This window comes from Carassius carassius, chromosome 10 (genome assembly GCF_963082965.1).
Source record: "Carassius carassius chromosome 10, fCarCar2.1, whole genome shotgun sequence".
In the NCBI taxonomy this organism is placed as follows: Eukaryota; Metazoa; Chordata; class Actinopteri; order Cypriniformes; family Cyprinidae; genus Carassius; species Carassius carassius.
Window position 1 is genome coordinate 25,428,714 of NC_081764.1, and position 22,708 is coordinate 25,451,421.

The window sequence follows — 22,708 nt, forward strand, 5'->3', positions numbered from 1 at the left end:
CATCATTGAATTCAGTGATGTCATCATCATAAGCTCAGTTCAGTTTAAATAGTATCTGTGCAATCAAGTCGACAGAATCGCTGGGAATTAAATGACTAAGCCAGAGCTGACAGCGGCAAGGAACCAAAACTCCATCAGTGAGAGAATGGAGAAAAAAACTTGGGAGAAACCAAGCTCAGTTGGGGGGCCAGTTCTCCTCTGGCCATATGAAACCAGCAGTCCAATTCCAGGCTGCAGCTAAGTCAGACTGTGCAGAAGAATCATATGTTTCCAGTGGTCTTGTCCCGGTGGCCGTCTAGGAGACAGGGTCTTGAATGTGGATCTGTGTTTGGGGCTCATCTAGTTGAGAGCTCATGACTGCAGTGACCATCTGTTCTGGATACAGACTAAATATTGTGGGTATGGTGAGCTCGGAATAAATGAGAAATAGACTAATATTAGCATAGATATCATTCTTCTAACGATGTAGCAAGTACATGTTATGGGAAGTGTTCCCCGATTTTCCTGATTAATGCAGCCTAAAAAAATCCTTTAACTGATCTGAATATTAGAAATGTGTTAGTGTGGGACTTTAATATGATTTAAACTGACAGATTGTGTCTGCCTCCAGAACAATGTTAGGTAGGTTATTCCAGAGTTTGGGCGCTAAATAGGAAAAGGATCTGCCACCCGCAAGTTGATTTTGATGTTCTAGGTCAGTGGTTTCTCAACCTGTGGGCCGCTCCATGGACAGTGCAATTATTAAAGAATACAACACAGATGAAAATATACATAAATATAGCTATGAAAGAATGAAATAAAACTAAACAATAAAAATATAAGAATAAAAATATAAAAAATATGTATACTGTAGAATTATATATAGAATGGAACATAATATGCATGAAAGTACACTGTAGTCTTAAATATTAAGATATCCAGGGATGTACATGAGGCAAATGTGCAAACAGGTTGACACTCTCAGTATGTCAATGTGAGGTAGAGAATGATGAATATCTTACTGATAAAGTGGATATTAAGCGGAGACATGAAGATGTTAAGAGGCTGGTTTTGAGTTTAGGAGCCTGATGGCCTAGTGGGAAGAAACTCCTCCTGAGTCTATCGGTTTTTGCCATCAGACAACAGAAGCGTTAACCAGATAGCAGCAAAGTGAAAAGATGGTTACTGGGGTGGATAGAGTCCTTGATGATTTTAACAGCTCTGCTTTTGCAGCGTTTGAGGTAGATGTCCTGCAGAGAGGGGAGAACGGACCCTGTTATGCGCTCAGCTAAGCGCACAACTCTCTGCAGGGTTTTGCAGTCTTGACTGGAGCTGTTCCCATACCACACTGGGATACACTTTTGTTTAGTTAATACACTATTGTCAATACAATATTAAGTTAAGTTTTGAGAACGCAGCGGACGTGGAGGCAATAAGAGGTGCTTAACCATTCAGGGCATTATAAGTAATAAGCAAGATTTTAAAATCTATATGATGTTTGATAGGGAGCCAGTGCAGTGTTGACAGAACCGGGCTAATATGGTCATACGTCCTGGTTCTAGTAAGAACTCTAGCTGCTGCATTTTGGACCAGTTGGAGTTTGTTTAGTAACCATGCAGAACAACCACCCAATAAAACATTACAATAATCTAACCTTGAGGTCATGAATGCATGAATTAACGTTTCTGCATTTGACATTGAAAGCATAGGTCATAGTTTAGATATATTTTTGAAATGAAAAAATGCAGTTTTACAAATGCTAGAAATGTGGCTTTCAAAGGAAAGATTGCCCTCAAGTAGCACACCTAGGCTGACAGAGCAGCCATCAAGATGGTGGATGAGGAGATACTCCCTGTCTATGTAAAGCGCTTTGAGTGCCTAGAAAAGCGCTATATAAATGTAATGAATTACTATTATTATCAAGTCTTAGACAGCGTTCTAGGTTATTATATGCAGAGTTTTTAGGTCCTATAATTAACACCTCTGTTTTTTTACCAAAACTTAGTAGTAAACAATACTCATCATACAGGTTTTTATATCGACTTTGCATTCCATGAATTTTTTTAAATTGATATGTTTCTCCGGGCTGCAAAGAAATTAAGAGCTAAGTATCATCAGCATAACAGTGAAAGCTAACACCGTGCTTCCTGATGATATCTCCCAACGGTAACATGTAAAGCGAGAAAAGTAATGACCCTAGTACTGAGCCTTGAGGTACTCCATACTGCACTTGTGATTGATATGATAGCTCTTCATTCACTGCAATGAATTGATAGCGGGCAGATAAATACAATTTGAACCATGCTAATTCACTTTCATCAATGCCAGCAAAGTGTTCTAGTCTATTAAAGAGAATTTGTGGTCTATAATGTCGAACACAGCACTAAGATCCAGTAGCACTAATAGAGAGATACAACCACGATCAGATGATAAGAGCAGGTCATTTGTAACTCTAAGGAGAGCAGTCTCAGCACTATGATACAGTCTAAATCCTGACTGGAAATCCTCACAGATAACATTTTCTCTAAGAAGGAATATAATTTTGAGGATCCTACCTTTTCTAGTATCTTGGACAAAAAAGGAAGATTTGAGATCAAAAGTCAGAATTACCTCCTTTCCTAGGTTCATGAAATGGCTGTCCATAAAATCCGTTGCTGTTCCGTTGTAAGTAATCTTAAAGATTCCTAAATGCATCTTCTTTTGGAAGGCCAAATAAAGTGCTTTTACTTTCGCCTAGAAACACACAGCATCTCCCTGACATGGCTGCTTCAACACTAACTGCAGTTACTGAAACCATGACTTCTTTCTTTGCATAAACATTTTGGCGGCATTATGCAAATATTCCCACATCGTGATGTAGAAATGTGGGGTGTGTTTTAATGAGCCGTTTTAGGGGGGAGTGGCAGAGTCTTAACTTTGATCAATTATATCTCTTTGGTTTTGAGACTTTACACCAGTGGTCACCAATCTCGGTCCTGGAGGGCCGCTGTCCTGCAGAGTTTAGCTCCAACCAGCTCCAACACACCTGTTTGAAAGTCAGTATGCCTAGTGAGATCTTGATTATCTGGTTCAGGTGTGTTTAATTGGTGTTGGAGCTAAACTCTGAAGGACAGCGGCCCTCCAGGACCGAGATTGGTGACCCCTGCGCTACACTTTGCGACTTTGATATTATCTATGCACAATCAGTTTAAAACACTCCAAAGAGAAAGTAAAACTTCAAATCACATCATCTATATATCCTTTAAATCATCTGGAAGCCATGAGCCAATATGTTTTTTTGTCTGTGTTTGACCTGTTTGACATCAAAACAACTGAATGCATAGCATACACAGGATCCATTTTTGTAGATAGGCTTGTTCTGCACACATGTGCTTGGACCCCCAATGATGCATATACATGTACATGCCTCTCCACAAGGTCACTATAACACACAAATATTTCCCATACTGAATAAATGCTGTGCATGGTGAGTTACGCAAAGTGTTATTTTAGGGAATGAGTGTCCATACTCTCTGGTTTTCACAGCCAAGGTTACCCATGCCAGGCTGTTTGTACGGTCTTGTCAGTGTGTGACAAAAGCCATTTAGATTTAGGTAGATAGTACAGCTGAAAATGCTGAGGATCACACTTTTTATTACCTTGACCAGATGGATTTGCTGCACAGATACTTAATGGTGCAATAGGTGATTCACTTCAGAAACATTTTTTGTTATGCTGGTTAAAAGTCTCTTCACATTCTGAATGCAGTCATTAAGTTGAGTGGTTTAAATTTATTGTAAATGTAGTAATATATTCTGTGGAAAGATTAAATCCAAGAAATGTTTGTCCAATCAAAACACTTGGTCTGAGTGTTTTAATTTGCTTACCTACCTGCCTTTCAATGTATGTATTTGCATACCTCTGCACATCTTTTTCGTGGAGACAGAATACGTCATCAGCGCATTCACACACGCTGTGCAGACAGAGTGAAAATGTCAGGCAAACATCAACAACCCAATCATCATTCCTGGTATTGTAGTTCTTTTATTAACTGTACTATAAAGTTTTCTCTCTGTGAATGTGCATGAACTGTGTTCCAACTGACACTATCCATCCACAGTGTTTTTTGCTCTCTACTCCCTGAGCAGGGGAAATCTGTTGAAGTTTACTTCACTTCGAAACATTCATTCATGGATTTGTACTGTGCAGCATCTTTACACACAGACAAAACTTACTAGGGAAGTGTGAAGTGTGACATAATACATCTCTGTAAATAAATACTATTTAAATTTACATCTCGTACACGTTAATGCCATTTGTATGGAACATATAGGCTTGCTTCGAACTGGAATCATGGTGGATATCTGGTGAAGTCCACTTCGCAGGGCACTTACAGTCGAATAGGACAAATTTCGCACATGATAAGAGATACACAAAATGTGCAGAGTGGTGTTGATGTGAGGACTGGAATTGGGAACCGCTGATGTAGCCTACAGTATTATAGTAATGTTGTCTCTGGTATTCTGGTCTGTCATCATATATACGTTCAGGGGACTTGGCTTTGGACAGCAAATGCAAGAGGGTGGGACGTTCGCTCTCAGTGCTATCAGGCTCAAGTCAGCATTTTCCAAGACCTCCTACTGCATCTTCAATAAATGTGTAGTATGCTTGTGTGTGTGGAAGTGTGTTGACTTTCTTTATGTCATTCTAACAATCAAACAATAAAACAATAAAGGATGTGAAATCACTTCAAATGATCTGTGAAACTTTTGTAAGGTTTAAAACACTGAAGCCCTTGTTCAGCTCATTGGATGCATTTTAACACTCTTTCTCCCTCTTTGCCCCTTTAGCCAGAAGACTTTGAGGCTGTTCATTCCCATACCTTCAAGGCTAAGACTTTTAAAAAGGCCAAGAGTTGTGCAGTATGCAAGCAGGTTTTGACGAAGGAGGGCCTGGTCTGCAAAGGTCAGTACTGCCATTAGAACAGATTCTGTTAGGTTGCTAATATTTTGGCAATATACAATACTAGGCTTCTCCGACTCTCCTTGGATATCTCATCAAAAATGGTTTGTGGTCATTATATCTGGTTATGCAAGCCTGAATTTGTATTTTTTATATAAAAATGTGAAAGAACAAAACACCTGTGTTAAATTTAATTATCAGTGCACAAACTATTAGCCTTACAAACGTAAAGTTACATCAGGGTGCTATATTACCCTACCTAGGAACTACTGAAAAAAAAAAAACACTTTTGGATTGCAGACATACAAGAATGAAGTGGGGTATCAACTGGAGCTTGACCAAAACACCACAGAGCTTGACTAACTCACTAGCCATCTATTACTCTTTTATTCATCCTGTCATCACATTGTCCTTGCCTGTTTCCTCTTTTTTTCTACCAATTTACAACATTTCTGATACATTGATGTTCATTAAATTGATGCAGAACAGAGCTTCAAACACATCAGAACAGCTGGGGCAGATTTACTAAACATTGCAGAAGTTTCAGGAGGTGAAGAAGCAGGCGGCGACATTCCAGTGCTCACCCCCTCTCCATTCCCAGCTGTCCAGCTCCTCGAATCGCCAGACCCAGAAACAGAGCGTTGGTCGGGTCCTCTAAACAGAAAGTGGATCTGCTGACCGTTGTTCTGACAAAGAGGACCTCGGCCAAGCGATACCAAGCCAAGGCCATTCCGAGGTGTATACCTGTCCTCGACCCCAAGGACATCCCACCCTGGGGAGGAGAAGTACACACCTCTGTATACTTCTGCCAAATGTCTCACAATGGGTCCTGCACACTGTAGAGAAAGGTTACAGAATCCAATTCAGTTCTCATCCACTTCGCTTCAGCCGGGTCATTCCTACATTAGTAGGCCCCGAGCAGGCTCTGAATTTGCAACAGGAAGTAGATAGTCTCTTAAGGAAGGAGGCCATAGAATGTGTTCCTCCTCTCTCCAGAGAGTGAGTGTTCTACAGCCATTACTTCATTATTCTGAAGAAGGATGGAGGGTTGCGTCCAATCATAGATCTGCGTCTTTGAAACCGTGCTATCAAACAGTTTCGGATCAAGATGCTCACTATCAAACAGATTGTGTCTCAAATCAGGTCAGAGGACTTTTTTTTTTTACAATAAATCTCAAAGATGCTTACTTCTATGTATCCATCCTTTCTCAACACAGGAGGTTCCTGAGGTTTGCTTTCCGGGATGAAGCATACCAGTATAAGGTTCTTCCATTCAGCCTGTCACTCTCACCCCGCACTTTCACCAGTTGTGTGGATGCTACCCTGGCTCCGTTGCAACTCCAGGGCATCCACATAATGAATTATATTGACGAATGGTTGATATTAGCTCAGTCAGAACAGATGACATATGAAAGAGCTGGGTTTATGGCTCAAACGGCGTAGTGTGGAATTCGACAATGATGCAGGCACAGTTGTCTCCTGATTGTATCAAAGTGATTCTCACAGCTTTGAAAGGGGGTGAGAGAAGGCTAGTCACACATTGTCAAACAGTTTCAGAGACTGTGGGCAGCTTCAGACGGCAGCTGCATCCAATGTGATACATGTTGGCCTGCTGTACATGAGACCATTGCAGTGGTGGCTCAGGACCAAGATCATTGCTTCACACGATCAAGGTCACGAGGTGATGCTTACGTGCCTTAGACATGTGGTAGAAACCTTGGTTCCTGCCTTAACCCTCAAGAGTCGATTCATGCGTATACGCGTTCTTTTTAAATATATGCGTATATTTTCTCCTGATAACTCCGAAAAGAACTTAAATTACACTTTTAGTTTTGATTGTACAGATAAGAGCAATACATCAATCGATTCTGTAAAGGGTCTACTTTTATTTATATACAGACATAATAACAACAAAACTTTGTGCATTTATAAAATAAAGATAACAAACAAGGTGTACTGTCTGCAGTCTTGGTCTGCGGTGATCTTCATTTAGAAACGCGTCACTAAAATCAACTGTAACTCAGTGAATACTCAACGAAGAGACATGAGAGATATATATTTAGAAAGCTTGAAATGTCTTATTTTAAACTAAACAAGTGCTACTGTATACAAATATTCTGTGATAAAGTAATCCATATGAAAACAATGTGATGTCCAGTCTTTCACGTCTCCCTTCATTATCTCTAATGCGACCACGTCCATGCGCCGAACGCGCTATTGAGATTATAATGTTTCTCTTGAAGCACGCGGCTTGTAAACACCCATACAACAGAAAACAAAGCAGTGAGCAATTCCTGACTAAATGTATAATCAAGTGAAACATTATGAAGTTTCAATAGCAATATACACTATACCGTTCAAAAGCTTGATGTAAATAATATAAATGTAACAAATAAATGTAAATGGTAAATGTAACAAATGTAACAAACAATGCTGTTGTTTCAATTTATAAAAAATACATATATTCTCAGCTCTTTTCCACATTGATAATAATAATAATAATAGAAATAATAATAACAATAAATATTTTTTGTTGTTGTTTTTTTTGGGAGAAAATCAGTGTGTGACTGAAGCAATGATGCTAAAAATTCAGCTACGAAAGTCAGCTTTGATTGTTCCTAATAAACTGTTTAACTGCACTCGCAAGTGAATATTAAATTATTTTGTGGGAAATTAAATATATTCTACATAAACTACAAACATAAAAATATATACATTTATTTTATCCTCACATTCTTTCTTGAAACTCTTCCCTCTCAGTCACACACCTGACTGAAAGACTCATTATGCAGCTCATTTTGCGGGCCTTTATCTTCTCAGGTGTAAATCACAATGATATTCATGATAGTTGATGCCTACTCGCATATGACTTTTACAAACAAAAAGTTTGTTAGAAAATTTAATCAATATATTGTTTTCTGTGAGTGAGTAAACAAGATGATTTTCACATCATTTAGAAAGAAAAATTCTAGGCTACAAGATCCAGTTCTCAAAAGTCCCGGCAACCAATGTTCTATATGTGTTTTACGGCCTTATTCCTTATTCCTTAGTCCTAGTCAAAAGCCTTGCAGCTTTATTCTGTACAATTTGTAATCTATCCATAGAAGATTTGTTCAAGCAAGTGTACAGAACATTGCAATAGTCTAACCGTGTAGAGATAAATGGATGAACAAGCATCTCCATGCTTTAAAAATAAAATCTTAGCAATGTTCCTAAGATGGAGTTTTATTATTTATTTATTAATGGAGGTCAAACAATTCTGCAGAAAAGACAGTTTATCTAGTCTATCAGGACTAAAAGAAATATATAATTGGATGTCATCAGCACAACAATGATAATATATTTTAAAACTACTAATAATCTTTCCAAGATTCACTCACTATAGGACCCTCCGAACCTCATTCTCTGACACGGTGATTACATGATTATCGCTGCTCTGACTGTTGCTTTCTGACTGCTGCTTTCTGACACGCTGATTGGCAAACTTGCGCTTCTTAGATTGTTTTCAAAATGTCTTTAGAAAGAGTTTAACTCATCAGCCAGCAATGGATCTGCTCTCACCTCTGTAGAGTATTTATTTCCAAAGGCACAGATGGTTCTTAGTCCTTGCCACATGTGTCGGGAGTCATGAGCTGAAAATGACACTCTATTCATTCCCTGTATCAGAGTTTGGTGGCTCTTACTGCGCGTTGGAGAGCATAGCACGATGCTTTGTACTTGTTCATGTTCCCTGACAAATGCATGCGTTGCATGCGACAGTGTGTTTGTTTACTGCAGCACAGGTTGTTCAGTCCACCCATGGTTTCTGATTAGAGAAGGTCCTTATAGTTATTGTTTCAGTTGCTTGCTCAGGTAGCATGTATACAAAACTTAATGCTACATCTGTGAACTCGCTGACGTCAGATGAACTTGCCCGAAACATGTCCCAGTCTACTTCATCAAGAGCCACCTGTAGCATAGCTTCTGAGTGGGAGGACCAGCACATCACTACTCTCTGCATTGGGGGTTCTTGAACAAGCCTTTGTTTCTATTCCTGTGTGAGGAAAATAGTGGCATGGTACGATTTGCCAAAAGATGGTAAAGTGGGCTTTGTAGGCATTCTTATACTGAGAGTAGCAATGATCCAGTGTATCCGGTCCTCTGGTTGGACAGTTCTGTCCAGAAAAGTTATAAAACGGCTTTACAGCAGTGTCTTGGACCGAGGTTGTGAATAATTTTAATTTTAGGCTAAGCATCAACATTTACAAACCACTTTCCACTTTTAACAAAAGAATGCAACAAGCTTGTAATCATGACTTTATAAGTTGGAAATAGGAAGATTCCAATAACACGCAAAGACAGCAGAGAAGCGCTCTCGCTCAACACAGTGGAGTGAGACGTTTTGTTAACTTTGTGGTTTATTATTTTGTGTCGTATGGGACGCGGTAACACACATCCCTCTCGCAATATATTGCTTTACTATGGAGCATATATATCGCTTTTGCCACAATGGCGCAGCACGTATCAGATCTGCGCTCCGGTGCGGTTAGCGCTCACACTCACTGATCTATATATAACTGAACCACGTTCTTGCCCACCTCTTCCAACTGAGCCAGGGACTGCTAAATGGAACGATCACACCAGTCAAACGAACCAAGCTTTTGGGGTCAAATGCGCACCGGCACGGTTAAGATTGCATAGTGTGAGCACACCCTAATTATTCGCACATTATTCCCACACACAAAAGTCTCTACCCACTCATCAATTGTTGTCCCGTGATTGTGCAGGCCTCCAATAGGAAGGTGCATATTATAATGTTATGATCGAGGACTCTGAGCACTTGTTTTTCTATAACAAACTATTAAATATTTTCTGTAAAACATTAATTTCCTGGCAGTGACAAATGGCTTGTGTTATATTTAATTTAATTATATTAATGTTATAAATTGAGATTTAGGCTACAATAAATATTTTAACTGCTTCTATATAAAAGGAACACTGCTGTAAAAAGCACCTTATTTGTTTAAACTGTTTGCAAACCAAATGTTAGTACACTTTTGTTCATATAGTAGTAGGACTATTTTTAAATGAAAAAAAGTGCACAATACACTACTTTTGATTTATTATTAGTTTTGTGCATACAATGCAATTCATTGTGATTAATCACAGACAATAATGTGATTAATCACGATAAAAAATGTAATCCTTGCCCAGCACTAATACTGTATATATATATATATATATATATATATATATATATATATATATATATATATATATATATATATATATAGCTTTACTGCTGTCACACACCTGGACTCATTTTGTGTGTTTTTGCCCCTGTGACCCAGTTTCTGTCTTCCGTGTGTGGTTTGATTAGTTCCCAGGTGTGTCTAGTCATTTCCGCATGTGTTCCATGTCCCTGTTAATTTAGTCATTCCATCCACCTGTGTTTTCCCTATTATCCCTTGTATAAATGCCTTGTCCTTTCAGTTCTGTTTTGTCGGGTCTACTCGTCTACTCGTTACTAGTCACTTGTCAACTTGTCAACTTGTCTACTTGTCCACCCGTTTACCTGTTACTTGCCACTTGCCACCTGTTATTTACTACTTACCTTGCCTATGTTTAATTTAATAAATCCTTGTTTCGTTTATCCCTCGGCTCCGTGTTCCTTTCAGCAGCGTAAGCCGTGACAGAAGACCCGACCTAAAAATTAAAAAAAACTGCGTGTTTTCCCTCCGTTTTGTTTTCCGTTTTTTCACAGTCTTTTTCTTTCCGTAGTGTGTCATGGATCCCCTCTATCGCCCCGAATACCTCCTCCTCCTGCTGGAGCAGGAGGGACTGTCTCTCGAGGACCATACCAGACGGTTTCTGTTGATAGCTAATGCCACCAGCTACCCGGACCACGCGCTCTGCACCTTTTATCACGCCAGCCTGAACTCCAGGTGCAGAGCGTTGTCGCCCGAAGATGGTCCTCGGGAGGATTTCGCCGCTTTCATAGAGTGGAATCTGGTGAGAAATGGGTCACCTCTCACGGTCGGCCCAATGGAGGATCTCGCCAGGTCCACTCTGGACCCAGAGCCCAGCCTACAATCTCCCCACGGTACGAGGCATAAGCCCGAGCCCACCGATGACGGAGAGCCAGAGAGCAACCCGTCAGACCAGGTGCGAGAGCCGGCGACACTGCCCACCACGAGGGAGCAAAATGTGGAGCGCCAAATGGGTCAAAATGAGGGGGTTTCCAATTCACCTATGCCAGATCCTCTGTTAAGCCCAGGAAGGGCTCCTGATCTTCCGTTAAGCCCAGGACGGGCTCCTGATCCTCCTGTAAGCCCAGGACGGGCTCCTGATCCTCTGTTAAGCCCAGGAAGGGCTCCTGATTCCCCGTTAAGCCCAGGACGGGCTCTTGTTCCCCCGTTAAGCCCAGGACGGGCTCCTGATCCTCCTGTAAGCCCAGGACGGGCTCCTGATCCTCTGTTAAGCCCAGGAAGGGCTCCTGATTCCCCGTTAAGCCCAGGACGGGCTCCTGATCTTCCGTTAAGCCCAGGACGGGCTCCTGATCCTCCTTTAAGCCCAGGACGGGCTCCTGATCCTCTGTTAAGCCCAGGAAGGGCTCCTGTTCCCCCGTTAAGCCCAGGACGGGCTCCTGTTCCCCCGTTAAGCCCAGGACGGGCTCCTGATCCTCCTTTAAGCCCAGGACGGGCTCCTGATCCTCCTTTAAGCCCAGGACGGGCTCCTGATCCTCCTGTAAGCCCAGGACGGGCTCCTGATCCTCTGTTAAGCCCAGGAAGGGCTCCTGATTCCCCGTTAAGCCCAGGACGGGCTCCTGTTCCCCCGTTAAGCCCAGGACGGGCTCTTGATCCTCCTTTAAGCCCAGGACGGGCTCCTGATCCTCCTTTAAGCCCAGGACGGGCTCCTGATCCTCCTTTAAGCCCAGGACGGGCTCCTGATCCCCCGTTAAGCCGAGAACGGGCTCCTGAACCCCCGTTAAGCCCAGGACGGGCTCCTGAACCCCCGTTAAGCCCAGGACGGGCTCCTGATCCTCCGTTAAGCCCAGGACGGGCTCCTGATCCTCCGTTAAGCCCAGGACGGGCTCCTGATCATCCGTTAAGCCCAGGAAGGGCTCCAGCCCCAGAGCTTACTCCAATGCCTGCTCCTCCAAAATTGCCACCCTCCCACCCACTCCTGCCTCCTCTTCCGCTGTCGTCTGGCAGCCCCTCTGCTCGCCCTCAGCCTACCATCATTGTGGTGCGAGCTCAGCGGGACCGCCATCCTCCAGCGACGCCTTGGTCGGCGTCTCCCTCACCTCCGCCTCCAGCCTCTGAGGCCTGGACTCCGCCTCGGCCCGTTGACCCGTCGGCTCCACCATGGCTCCTAGCTCCTTCCTCTCCGCCATGGCCCGGCAGTCCGCAGGCTCTGCCTGGCTCCCTCGTCCCTCCGGCTCCGCCTTGGTCTGGCGTCGTCCATCCTATGCCTCGGGACTCCACTCCTCCGGCTTCGCCTCATACCTCCGTCCCTCCGGCTCCGTCAGGCTCCTTCATCCCCTCGGCTACACCTCAGTCCTCGGTCACTCTGGCCTCACCGCGGCCTTCCGGATCCACATCGCCGCGTCAGTCACCAGAGCCATCAGTTCAGCCTAGGACCTCCGGCTCCTCCCCGTCACCCTGGCTCTCCGTCTCCGCCTCGGGCTCCTCCTCCACTTGCTCCGTTGCCGTGGGTCGAGTCCCTGGAGTCGGTGACCATTCCTCCTCCAGGGCTCCTTCCACCGTCGGCCCCACCTTGGGCCGTTATGGCTGTGGCCTGGGTCCTGCTGGGTACCTTCTGCTTCAGATCCTTCCTGTCTCCTCCCTGGCTCCTCCCTCCGTCATCTCCTCCCTGGCTCCTTCCTCTGTGGTCCCTGTCTGCTGGCCCCCTCCTGGGAGGCTGTCCTCCACCGGAACCTCCTCCCAGGTTCCCACCCACGCCTCCCTTTGTTGTTTCTACGGTGCGAGGACGCACCTACCGGGAGGGGGGAGTACTGTCACACACCTGGACTCATTTTGTGTGTTTTTGCCCCTGTGACCCAGTTTCTGTCTTCCGTGTGTGGTTTGATTAGTTCCCAGGTGTGTCTAGTCATTTCCGCATGTGTTCCATGTCCCTGTTAATTTAGTCATTCTATCCACCTGTGTTTTCCCTATTATCCCTTGTATAAATGCCTTGTCCTTTCAGTTCTGTTTTGTTGGGTCTACTCGTCTACTCGTTACTAGTCACTTGTCTACTTGTCCACCCGTTTACCTGTTACTTGCCACTTGCCACCTGTTATTTACTACTTACCTTGCCTATGTTTAATTTAATAAATCCTTGTTTCGTTTATCCCTCGGCTCCGTGTTCCTTTCAGCAGCGTAAGCCGTGACAACTGCTCAAATGGCATTAGCCAGTTAATTTTACTCCTTTATCCTTTATTAGGGCTTTAGTATTGCTCAGAGTTGTTTCCCATAGAGTCAGCTTTTGACATAATGTTGTCAATGTGCGGCAGCAACATAAATTTTTAATGAGCCAAAAAGAATACATGTCACACCTCTGTTTATCAATTTGCACTGGCTACCAAAAGCTGCTCGCATAAAATTTAAGGCATTGATGTTTGCCTACAAAACTACCACTGGCTCTTTACCCATTTACCTAAATGTATTATTTCAGACTTATGTGCCCTCTAGAAGCTTGCGTTCTGCAAGTGAATGTCGCTTGATTGTGCCATCCCAAAGAAGTACAAAGTCACTTTTACAGAATTTTAAATTAAATGTTCCCTCCTGGTGGAATAACCTCCCCAACTCAATCCGAGCAGCTGACTCCTTAGCCATCTTCAAGAATCGGCTTAAAACCCATCTCTTCCATCTTTATTTGACTCTCTAACACTAGCTTGCTCTATTCTTTTTCTATTCTATCTGTTTTCTTTTTATTTATTATATTATTGAAAAGCCCTTGCTAAGGTACTGTGTTAAGCTAACTGAGACTTGTTATAGCACTTGTATATCATTGCTCTTTTTGTTGTTTTTGATTGCTTCCACTGTCCTCATTTGTAAGTCGCTTTGGATAAAAGTGTCTGCTAAATTAATAAATGTAAATGTAATGTAAATGTTGGGTGAATCGAATTTTTAATTGAAAAGGAACTACATCATCAATCAATTTCTTCTGTCGGTTTCCATTTCATAATTTTACAGATGTTTTCTGTGACCTTCTTACCTTATTATGCTGAACAGTCTTTTTAGGGTGAAGTCTCAGACACTGTTTCTTCAGACAATGTGCCTTTGTCAGTGGTTCCATCATAATCTGAGTAAAAATTCCCCAAATATTTCCTCATGTCTTCTCATCACTGTTTCATCAGCCAGCATTGCTTTGTATGACAACAGACCAGTCAAATTATGTATGTCCAGGAATTGAATTATTATCATAGCTGAAATGTCTGGCAACTACTGGATCTCCATTATTGAAACTGCATATCTTAGCCTTTTGTCATGGTGATGTTTCTATTTATTTTGCTGACTTTTGGTGTCAAGTGTGGATGTATGAAATCCAAAGAGCATCACAGAATACACTTTATTGTTTATTGTTGCAATCTATGCTCCATCGAGTTCTTGTGGCCAACATCTCTGCACCATATAGTCGCTGGATTCCTACGCATTTGTGGAGTAATAGATGGAATACACGTCCGAATTCAAGCCCCTCACCAATATGAAGATCAATTTGTTAACCGCAAAAACTTCCATTCCATAAATGTCCAGCTAATATGTGATCCAGACTGCAAAATAACAAATGTTACCGCTGAGTGGCCTGGGAGTACTCATGACGCACGCGTGTTATCAGAGAGTAACATTTATCGCAGTTTTGAGAATGGATCACACAGGGGCTTACTTTTGGTGGACAGTGGTTATCCCTGTCGTTCATGGCTGATGACACCTTTCAGGAATCCAGTAGGAGATGCACAGGCAAAATTTATTTACTTCAGTTAAGTTGTTTATGGATAAATAAATAAGCATACAATTAGTAAAAGTAAAACTGAATATTTTTCCTATTGCAGGAAAGATACAACACTGCTCTAACAAAAACTAGAGTAATCATTGAAAGAACGATTGGGCAGCTTAGAAGGAGATTTCACTGTCTTCACGGGGAGCTACGTTTAGAACCAGCAAGAGCAGGGAGAGTCATCATTGCATGCGTCGTCCTCTTTAACATATCCAAAGACTTAGGTGTGCTCATGGATTACTACACTGAACCTGAAGGCGTAGTGCAGCCAAATCATATCATGGAGGATCTGACAACAGAGGGACTTGCTATTGCTATCTTGCTATCCGTAAGCAAATCACATTAGTTATTGTAATAGTATAGTATTGTTATATAGTTATTAAATATTTGTATATTACAAATCATTTGAATAATAAACACTATCAACAGATCAAAGTTTGTGTTACTCTTCCCCTACTGGTTGTATAGTTATTAATCCATTTAGAGCAAGTTTGTTAATTTTGTATTGCAGAACTATATTCTGCATATTCAAGTTTTCCTTTTCCATTTCTATTTTAGAAATCTCCAACTCTGCTTTTCTCTTCTGCAGCAAAATAACTTCTCGTTGAAGTTCAGCCAGCCCTGATGTAGCCTTGGTGGTTTCCAATCCTCTTTCCTCAAACGAACGTCTGAAAACAAAACAAATAACCAGTTAGTTACCTCACAGTTACTGTAGTATTGAACGAACAGTTATACAATGTTATATATATATATATATATATATATATATATATATATATATATATATATATATATATATATATATATATATATATATATATATATATATAAAATCTAATAACCTAGATGTCACTACCTTGGGGCTGTATTGCTGGGAGTGGGGCTTGTCACTCGAACATCTTCCCAGTTATGAGTAGGTAGGCTGAAAAGTATTATTATTATTATTATTATTATTATAACCACTTAGGAAAACAAAAGATGTCTTACAAACTGCACGCAAAAAAAACGCAGTTTATACATATGTTTGTAATTTCAGTTGTAGCGCTCATTTGCATTATTTTACCTGCTTCCCGAACTGCTTTGAGGAACGCCTGGAATACCGACTAGAGAGAATCCTTCCCTAATATATCTTGTACCAATTTCGCTGTGTCGGATAGGTCTTGTGGCGGTGGCCCTCCTCCTTTACACAACAAAACAATAACATTGTTCCATACCAAGCGCAATACCTTTTTGATACAATTTATCAGGCACGAGTATGAACATTACTCACCGGTCTTTCCGGATTCTTTTTTATTGTTTGCTATTTCTTTTCTTGAACTCACCACTATGTTTTCATACTTTTTTATAACTTCTTCTACTGTTCGCTTGACAGCAAGATTTCTTGCATTCATTTTTTCTGTTATCTCCTGCCAGGCTTTCGATTTGTGTGAATGAGTGACTGATGGGTTATAGCGGCTTTGGAGAATGTTTTTTTCTTTTTGTGAATTCTTCTAAAAGAATTACCTTTTCGTCCTCTGTCCAGTTTAGTTTACGTTTTTTTTTTGTTTTCTGTTATGTTTTTACTCTCCATAGCACAAATATATTAATATATTAATATACAGAGGTGGGTAGTAACGAGTTACATTTACTTCATTACATTTACTTGAGTAATTTTTTGGGGTAACTAATACTTTTCGGAGTATATTTAAAGATGGGTACTTTATACTCTTACTTGAGTAAATTTTTGGGGGAAAATCTGTACTTTTACTTCGTTACTGTGGGCGACCCTCCTCTCGTTACTTTATCTTAATGCAATAAATGTTATAAATGCTTCAGTTTATTCCAAACGCGCCGTCTACTTTTCTCTGGGCAATGAGCGATGCCCATTCGCGAATGATTCATTCTTTTGAGTCAATTCTGTTCAAAGGCTTGATCAAACCAATTGGCAAACGAGTGAATTGGTTCATGAATCAATTTGAATGAGTCGTTCAGTTCCCTGCCGCACGCGCTGCTGAGCGACTGAAGCGGTTCACTCAGAGTTGTAACGTTTAACATCAGCAGCGTTGAAAACGTGGCTGGAACTGCACTGAATTGAAAGCAAATCTGCAAAGGCTATTATTTGCTAGCGATGGAGATCCTTATGAGATGAACACCACGTGTGCTGTCCACTGTTTAACAGGTAATAACTTGGGCTACATTCGATTACAGTACACGATACCACTGTGACATTAGTTTGTTGTACGTGTGTGGCTTATAACAGAGGGGAGTCAAGTTGAATGCAGCTTCCAAAAGACAAAAAATAGCCGATTAAGATTTTATTAATTTTAATACAATCACACCGGTGCTAGTACGTCATCAGCTGCTAAATTCAGATCTGTGATCGCTTGCTGGCGCTTAGCCAGAGATAGATGCGTTTATACAGCGCTGCGCATTATAACCAGTCACACATGATTCTTTTGAGCTTATTAAAGCATTGGCCAATCAGAGGCGTTCAGATGAGTCATCGCTAAAAGGCCGGTGCTTCCTTCACTCGCTCATTGACTGAATACCTCTTTCTGGCGAATTCTCTCGTCAGAAACAACAAAGTGCAGATGTGTGTACGAATCTTTAATTAAGATATTGATTTCACAGTGTTAACAGTTTCAGTGATTTTAATGGGAGTTTCTGAGAGTGATTGAAATCTAGACTGTCAGTGAAAATTATCTTTAATAATGTAAATGTTATTTGCTCTCTTTCTGAACAATGAAAGATTAGTAGCAATATTTATATCAAATTAACTTTTAATGTTAAATTCACATTTAATATAAAGTCAGTCGTATTAAAAATATGTTATGGCATGACACCTATATCTGTTACTTAAGTAAACAGACAGGGTTTTATAATAAATTACATAAATTGGAGTAAAGGCTGATGAAATATATACATTTATACACGCACACAAACATTACATACATTTTATCTATATATCTAAATAAAAATAGGCTCAGTATATATGACCCAAAGTAACTAGTAACTAACTACTTGAGTAGATTTTTTATCTGATACTCTTTTACTCTTACTCAAGTAACTATTCAAGACTAGTACTTTTACTTTTACTTGAGTAAATATTTCTAGAAGTACTTTTACTTTTACTTGAGTACAGTTTTTGGGTACTCTACCCACCTCTGTTAATATATTAAGTGTGATTTTAGCAAGGGTTTGGCTTTGTGGTTCGTTATGTTCTGTTTACTGTTAGAGGTAGTTACTATAGCAACCGCAGCGATCTTTGCCATATGTTGTCAGAAACTACTGTGAAACGATTAGTATAAACACTTAGGTAAGGTTGACAGCTCTTAATGAAATGGTAGCACTTTATTTTACAGTCCTGTTCCTCATGTACATACTATGTACTTATTATTGTAATTACAATAACTATGTAATAACTAGGTACTAACCCTGAACCTACCCCTAAACCTAAACCTACCCCATGTAGTTACCAGTTAGTTACCTTGTATTACCAGAACTTTCTTAGATAAATACACTGTAAGTACACTATAAGTACATGTTAGTACACGTACTGTAAAATCCCTTACCTCAGGGTTTTTTTCTCCCTCAGGGAAACCCTCACTTAAGGAGTTTCATGCAACCGGGCACAGGTCAACGTGTAGTCTAACTCAATTGTCAGGCTTTAGTACGGGCACTATGGGTGCTGCCCGTTCTGAGTTATTCTTTGGCTCTATTATTACAGTTTGTTCTGAATATTGTTAGTAACATATTATTCTCACTTCATTTTTGAGTGAGTTTCCTTTGTATAAGATGTGCTGTTTGCATTTTCTTTGTTTCTGTCTTGTGCACTGCCTTTTTGCAGCCTCTCCTGTCGACAGTTTTTTAATATGCATATGTTGGGCCTGCAAATTCCTCACCTTTTTGTTGGTTGTCTCCATTTTTCTTTTTCTTACAATAAATTTGTGCTCATTGTTGTTGTCACTTATTCCACAGACCAGCCTCTCTCAGTGCATTTCTGTTGTTTTTTAACAATTAAGTTATAATTTATAACATATTACTTAACATATTTATCATTTGCATCTTAATTCTAACTGAACAAAATTGCTTTACATCTTGCTGCAACACTAATATTTATCTGACTGACTAGCCATCTTCTTTCCCTTGGTTAACAGTTTGACTTCACAGTTTTAACACATAATTTTTAACACATAAACTTGGGATAATCCACACTTAATTTTTCAGTTCTAGAAGTGTCAGTGTTGTAACCAGTCCCCCTCACCCATGTCTCTCTCTCTCTCTCTCTCTCTCTCTCTCTCTCTCTCTCTCGCTCTCTTAGTCAGATTGTGAAATTATCCCTTGCAAAAATATAGTGTCTGGCAAACTCCTGTGGCAATCACATATATTCACATGCAACATGCAAATGAGCTTAGTGGCTAAAAGTTTGTAGCAAATTTGCAGCAGACATTTGTGGCAAGCCTGTGGTGAACATGAGTGCAGTACAGGTGCTTTTACTTTTTTGATGCAAATTCAATGTATTTATATATCCAAACCTTCAATTATCTCTTGACATGAATGCATATTCTAATACAGTACAACATTGTGTGTGGTATTTCTAAAATTATTTATCTTCAACATATAGAACTGTGACAAATAAATTTACACAAAAACATGAACTCTGATATAACAAATTCAACTGATCAATATTAAATATTATGAATATTTAAATTCGATATCATTTTATTCATATATCATTCAAATATAAATATATATTATTTTACACTTAACCATTAAATACAATAAATGCATTCATTTACTTGTTTTCTATTCACATATCCTATTAAGCATGACTACTCCCCTACAGGTATAAGTTCACTTCTTTGTTGAAATCCACATCTTTCATTTTCAGATTATCTGAAAATGAACTGAAAAAGAGAGTGAAACTAAACTGTATCATGGGGTGACAGAACATAAGGCATGTGTGATTCATTTCATTGCTCAGACTTTATTAATTTTAACTTAAATGCTGTTGATGTCTTGTCATACAGATCACATGATTCTTAAAGTCCCTCCATGAGTTTGTGAATGGTGAAGCCTGGGCCTTCATGCTGGAACCTCTCAAGATTTGTTACAAGCCATGTTTTTAAGACTGCCAATGACTTCAGTATCAGGGGCAGGCTTCATTCTCTTTCAGGATCAACTGGTAAATAAATGAGTTTCTAAACAATCTATATATACAGCTGATACATAATATGAGCATGGCTATTCATCTAATCACATCTAACATCATCAGCAGACAGCATATATACTGACATTGAAGGTATACTTCACCCCAAAATGAAACTTTTGTCATTAATCACTTACCCCCATGTCATTCCTAACCCATAAAAGCTTAATTCTTAACACAATTTAAGATATTTTGGATGAAAACTCGGAAGCTTTTAACTGTCCCATAGACTGCCAAGCAAGTTACACTGTCAAAGTCCAGAAAAATATGAAAGACGTCGTCAGAATAATCCATCTGCCATCAGTGGTTCAACCGTAACAATATGAAGCGACGAGAATACAGTTTTTTTTTACAAAAAGAAAACAAAAATAATGACTTTATTCAACAATTCCTCTCCTCTGTTTCTCTCCGGATCACCATAGCACCATTTTGGAGATTACACAGGCAGCTATGCTCTTCTGTATCATTGGCGCCAAAAGGATATGTTTTTCACATATATTTATGCTTTGATTTGAAAGAAAACAGCGCAGCCTTGTGGCACGGCTGACTCAGAAGAGTGTACGCTGAGTGTACGAGTGTATTCTCCATAATTGCACTACGGTGATGTGGAGAGAAACAGAGGAGAGGAATTGTTGAATAAAGTCATTATTTTTGTTTTCTTCGTGTACTAAAAGTATTCTCATCGCTTCATAAAGTTATGGTTGAACCACTGATGGCAGAGGGACTATTCTGATGACGTCTTTCATACTTTTCTGAACATTGACAGTGTTACTTACTTGGCAGTCTATGGGACAATCATAAGCCTCCCTGTTTTCATTCAAAATATCTTAAATTGTGTTCTGAAGATGGCCACCTAATATAAAGTAAGACCAACAAATCTTTTACGGGTTTGGAACAACTTGCGGGGAAGTAATTAATGACAAAATTTTCATTTTGGGGTGGAGTATTCCTTTAAAATAAAAGCCTCACTACTTCTACATCAAAGTAAATATAAAGTATAGGAAAGAAAAGATGCACACAGATTAAATATGATTCAAGAGTTAACTGATATATTCAGCCATGGTCAGAATTATTGGCACCTTTGATAAATATAATCAAAAAAGGCTGTGTATCTGTATTGTTTTTCCTTTTGATATTTCATTAATACACACACATACACACACAAATCAAACAAGCAATTCAACAAGTAAAACAAATGAGAGGGGGTGTCACATTATGAAATAAACGTTTTCTCTAATAAATCATGGCCACAATTATTGGTACCCCTAGAAATTTATATTAGTAAATATCTCTGAAGTATATTCCCATTTATATTTACAATTTGTAGCACACCATGGTGACTACATCAGGACAATCCAAAACAAACATCATCAAAATTTATCAAAATCAACCATAATAAGCTTCTGCCATGGCCATCTCAGTTCCCTGACCTAAACTTCAGAGGAGAGTATATCAACATGTACTTGGGAAACTGAAGTATCTGGAAAGAATCTGTATGGAGGAGTGGTCTCTGATCTTTTGTCAGGTGTTCTGCAAATTCATCAGACATTATAGAAAAAGACTCTGTAGTAATCTTGGGAAAAGAAGGTTGCAAAAAATATTGATTAAAAATGTTTCATTGTGGCCAGTGTGTGTTAGGTAAAAACATTTATTTCATAAGGTTTAACTTCAAATGAAAGTTTACATTTTTGTGAATTTTTTGAATGAAAGATCAATAGGATTAACAATTCAGATTTATTATCACAGGCTTGGTGCCTAGACAGACAAACAGATAGATACTTTGTATTTGTTTCTTGACAAATTTGATTTTGAAAAAATAATTCAATTACATGATTCATGTAGATCTGAAGATCTGTCACATTACCAGAACTTCAGTCATATCTATTGACATTATGACATAAATTTCATGCTATTTTCATATTTTTTGTTATTTATATAATTTATTATAAAATAAAAGTACCTCACTTCAGAGAAATTCACTGCTTTTAGGTTGCTGCAAATTTGCCGCAAATTACCAATAAATTATCCGGAAAAAAAAAAAAAAAAATGTTTTTGCAAGGGATATGCTATTTACACTGTAAACAGTGTTACAGTCTAAATAGTGGTAGACACTGTTTGCACCAAACATACATAGCAACAAATAGCATCTTGTTTGCATTAAGTACAAATACATGCTATTACATGCTATTCACATAAAGTGTAAATATGAGTAATAGGATATCTTTACTAAAAAGAACAAACAAACAAACAAACAAAAAAAGCACAGATAAGATTATCCTTACAAAGACCTTTTATAGTGGATTGGTACAGTAAAAATAAATGGTTGTATATTGAACCTTGAATTTAACAGATGTATGATTACATTTAATGCATTTTCTTCTTTCCTTTTCCTGCAGAGTGCAAGTTGTCCTGCCATAAAAAATGTGAGGTAAAGGTAAATTATGGAATTTCCCCTTTCTTTCTTTCTTTCTTTCTTTCTTTCTTTCTTTCTTTCTTTCTTTTCTCAAAGAAGGATGTCTTAGTATTCTCTAACTGTGTGTCATGTTAGATTTTGACTTGAGGAATTTTATATATGCTTTTTATTTCAATGACCTTCACTAACCTCTGTGTGTACATGTGTGT

At 39.6% G+C, this 22,708-nt stretch overlaps 1 protein-coding gene and 1 long non-coding RNA gene across 9 annotated transcripts in view; both read left to right on the top strand.

The window, feature by feature from the left end:
* The window catches only part of LOC132152011 (uncharacterized), a 461,940-nt gene that overhangs the window by 364,823 nt on the left and 74,409 nt on the right, over positions 1–22,708 (top strand). The gene's annotated exons all lie outside the window — the stretch shown is intronic.
* The window catches only part of LOC132152001 (tensin-1-like), a 131,781-nt gene that overhangs the window by 50,760 nt on the left and 58,313 nt on the right, over positions 1–22,708 (top strand). For 5 of the 8 annotated variants that reach the window (XM_059560610.1, XM_059560613.1, XM_059560611.1 and 2 more), the window contains exons 2-3: positions 4,809–4,923; positions 22,483–22,520. In XM_059560610.1, coding sequence (XP_059416593.1) covers positions 4,809–4,923; positions 22,483–22,520 — 153 coding nt within the window. Of the gene's footprint in view, positions 1–4,808; positions 4,924–19,907; positions 20,063–22,482; positions 22,521–22,708 lie in introns of those variants that run through there. The other 3 variants (XM_059560615.1, XM_059560616.1, XM_059560612.1) reach the window with 3 other exon arrangements.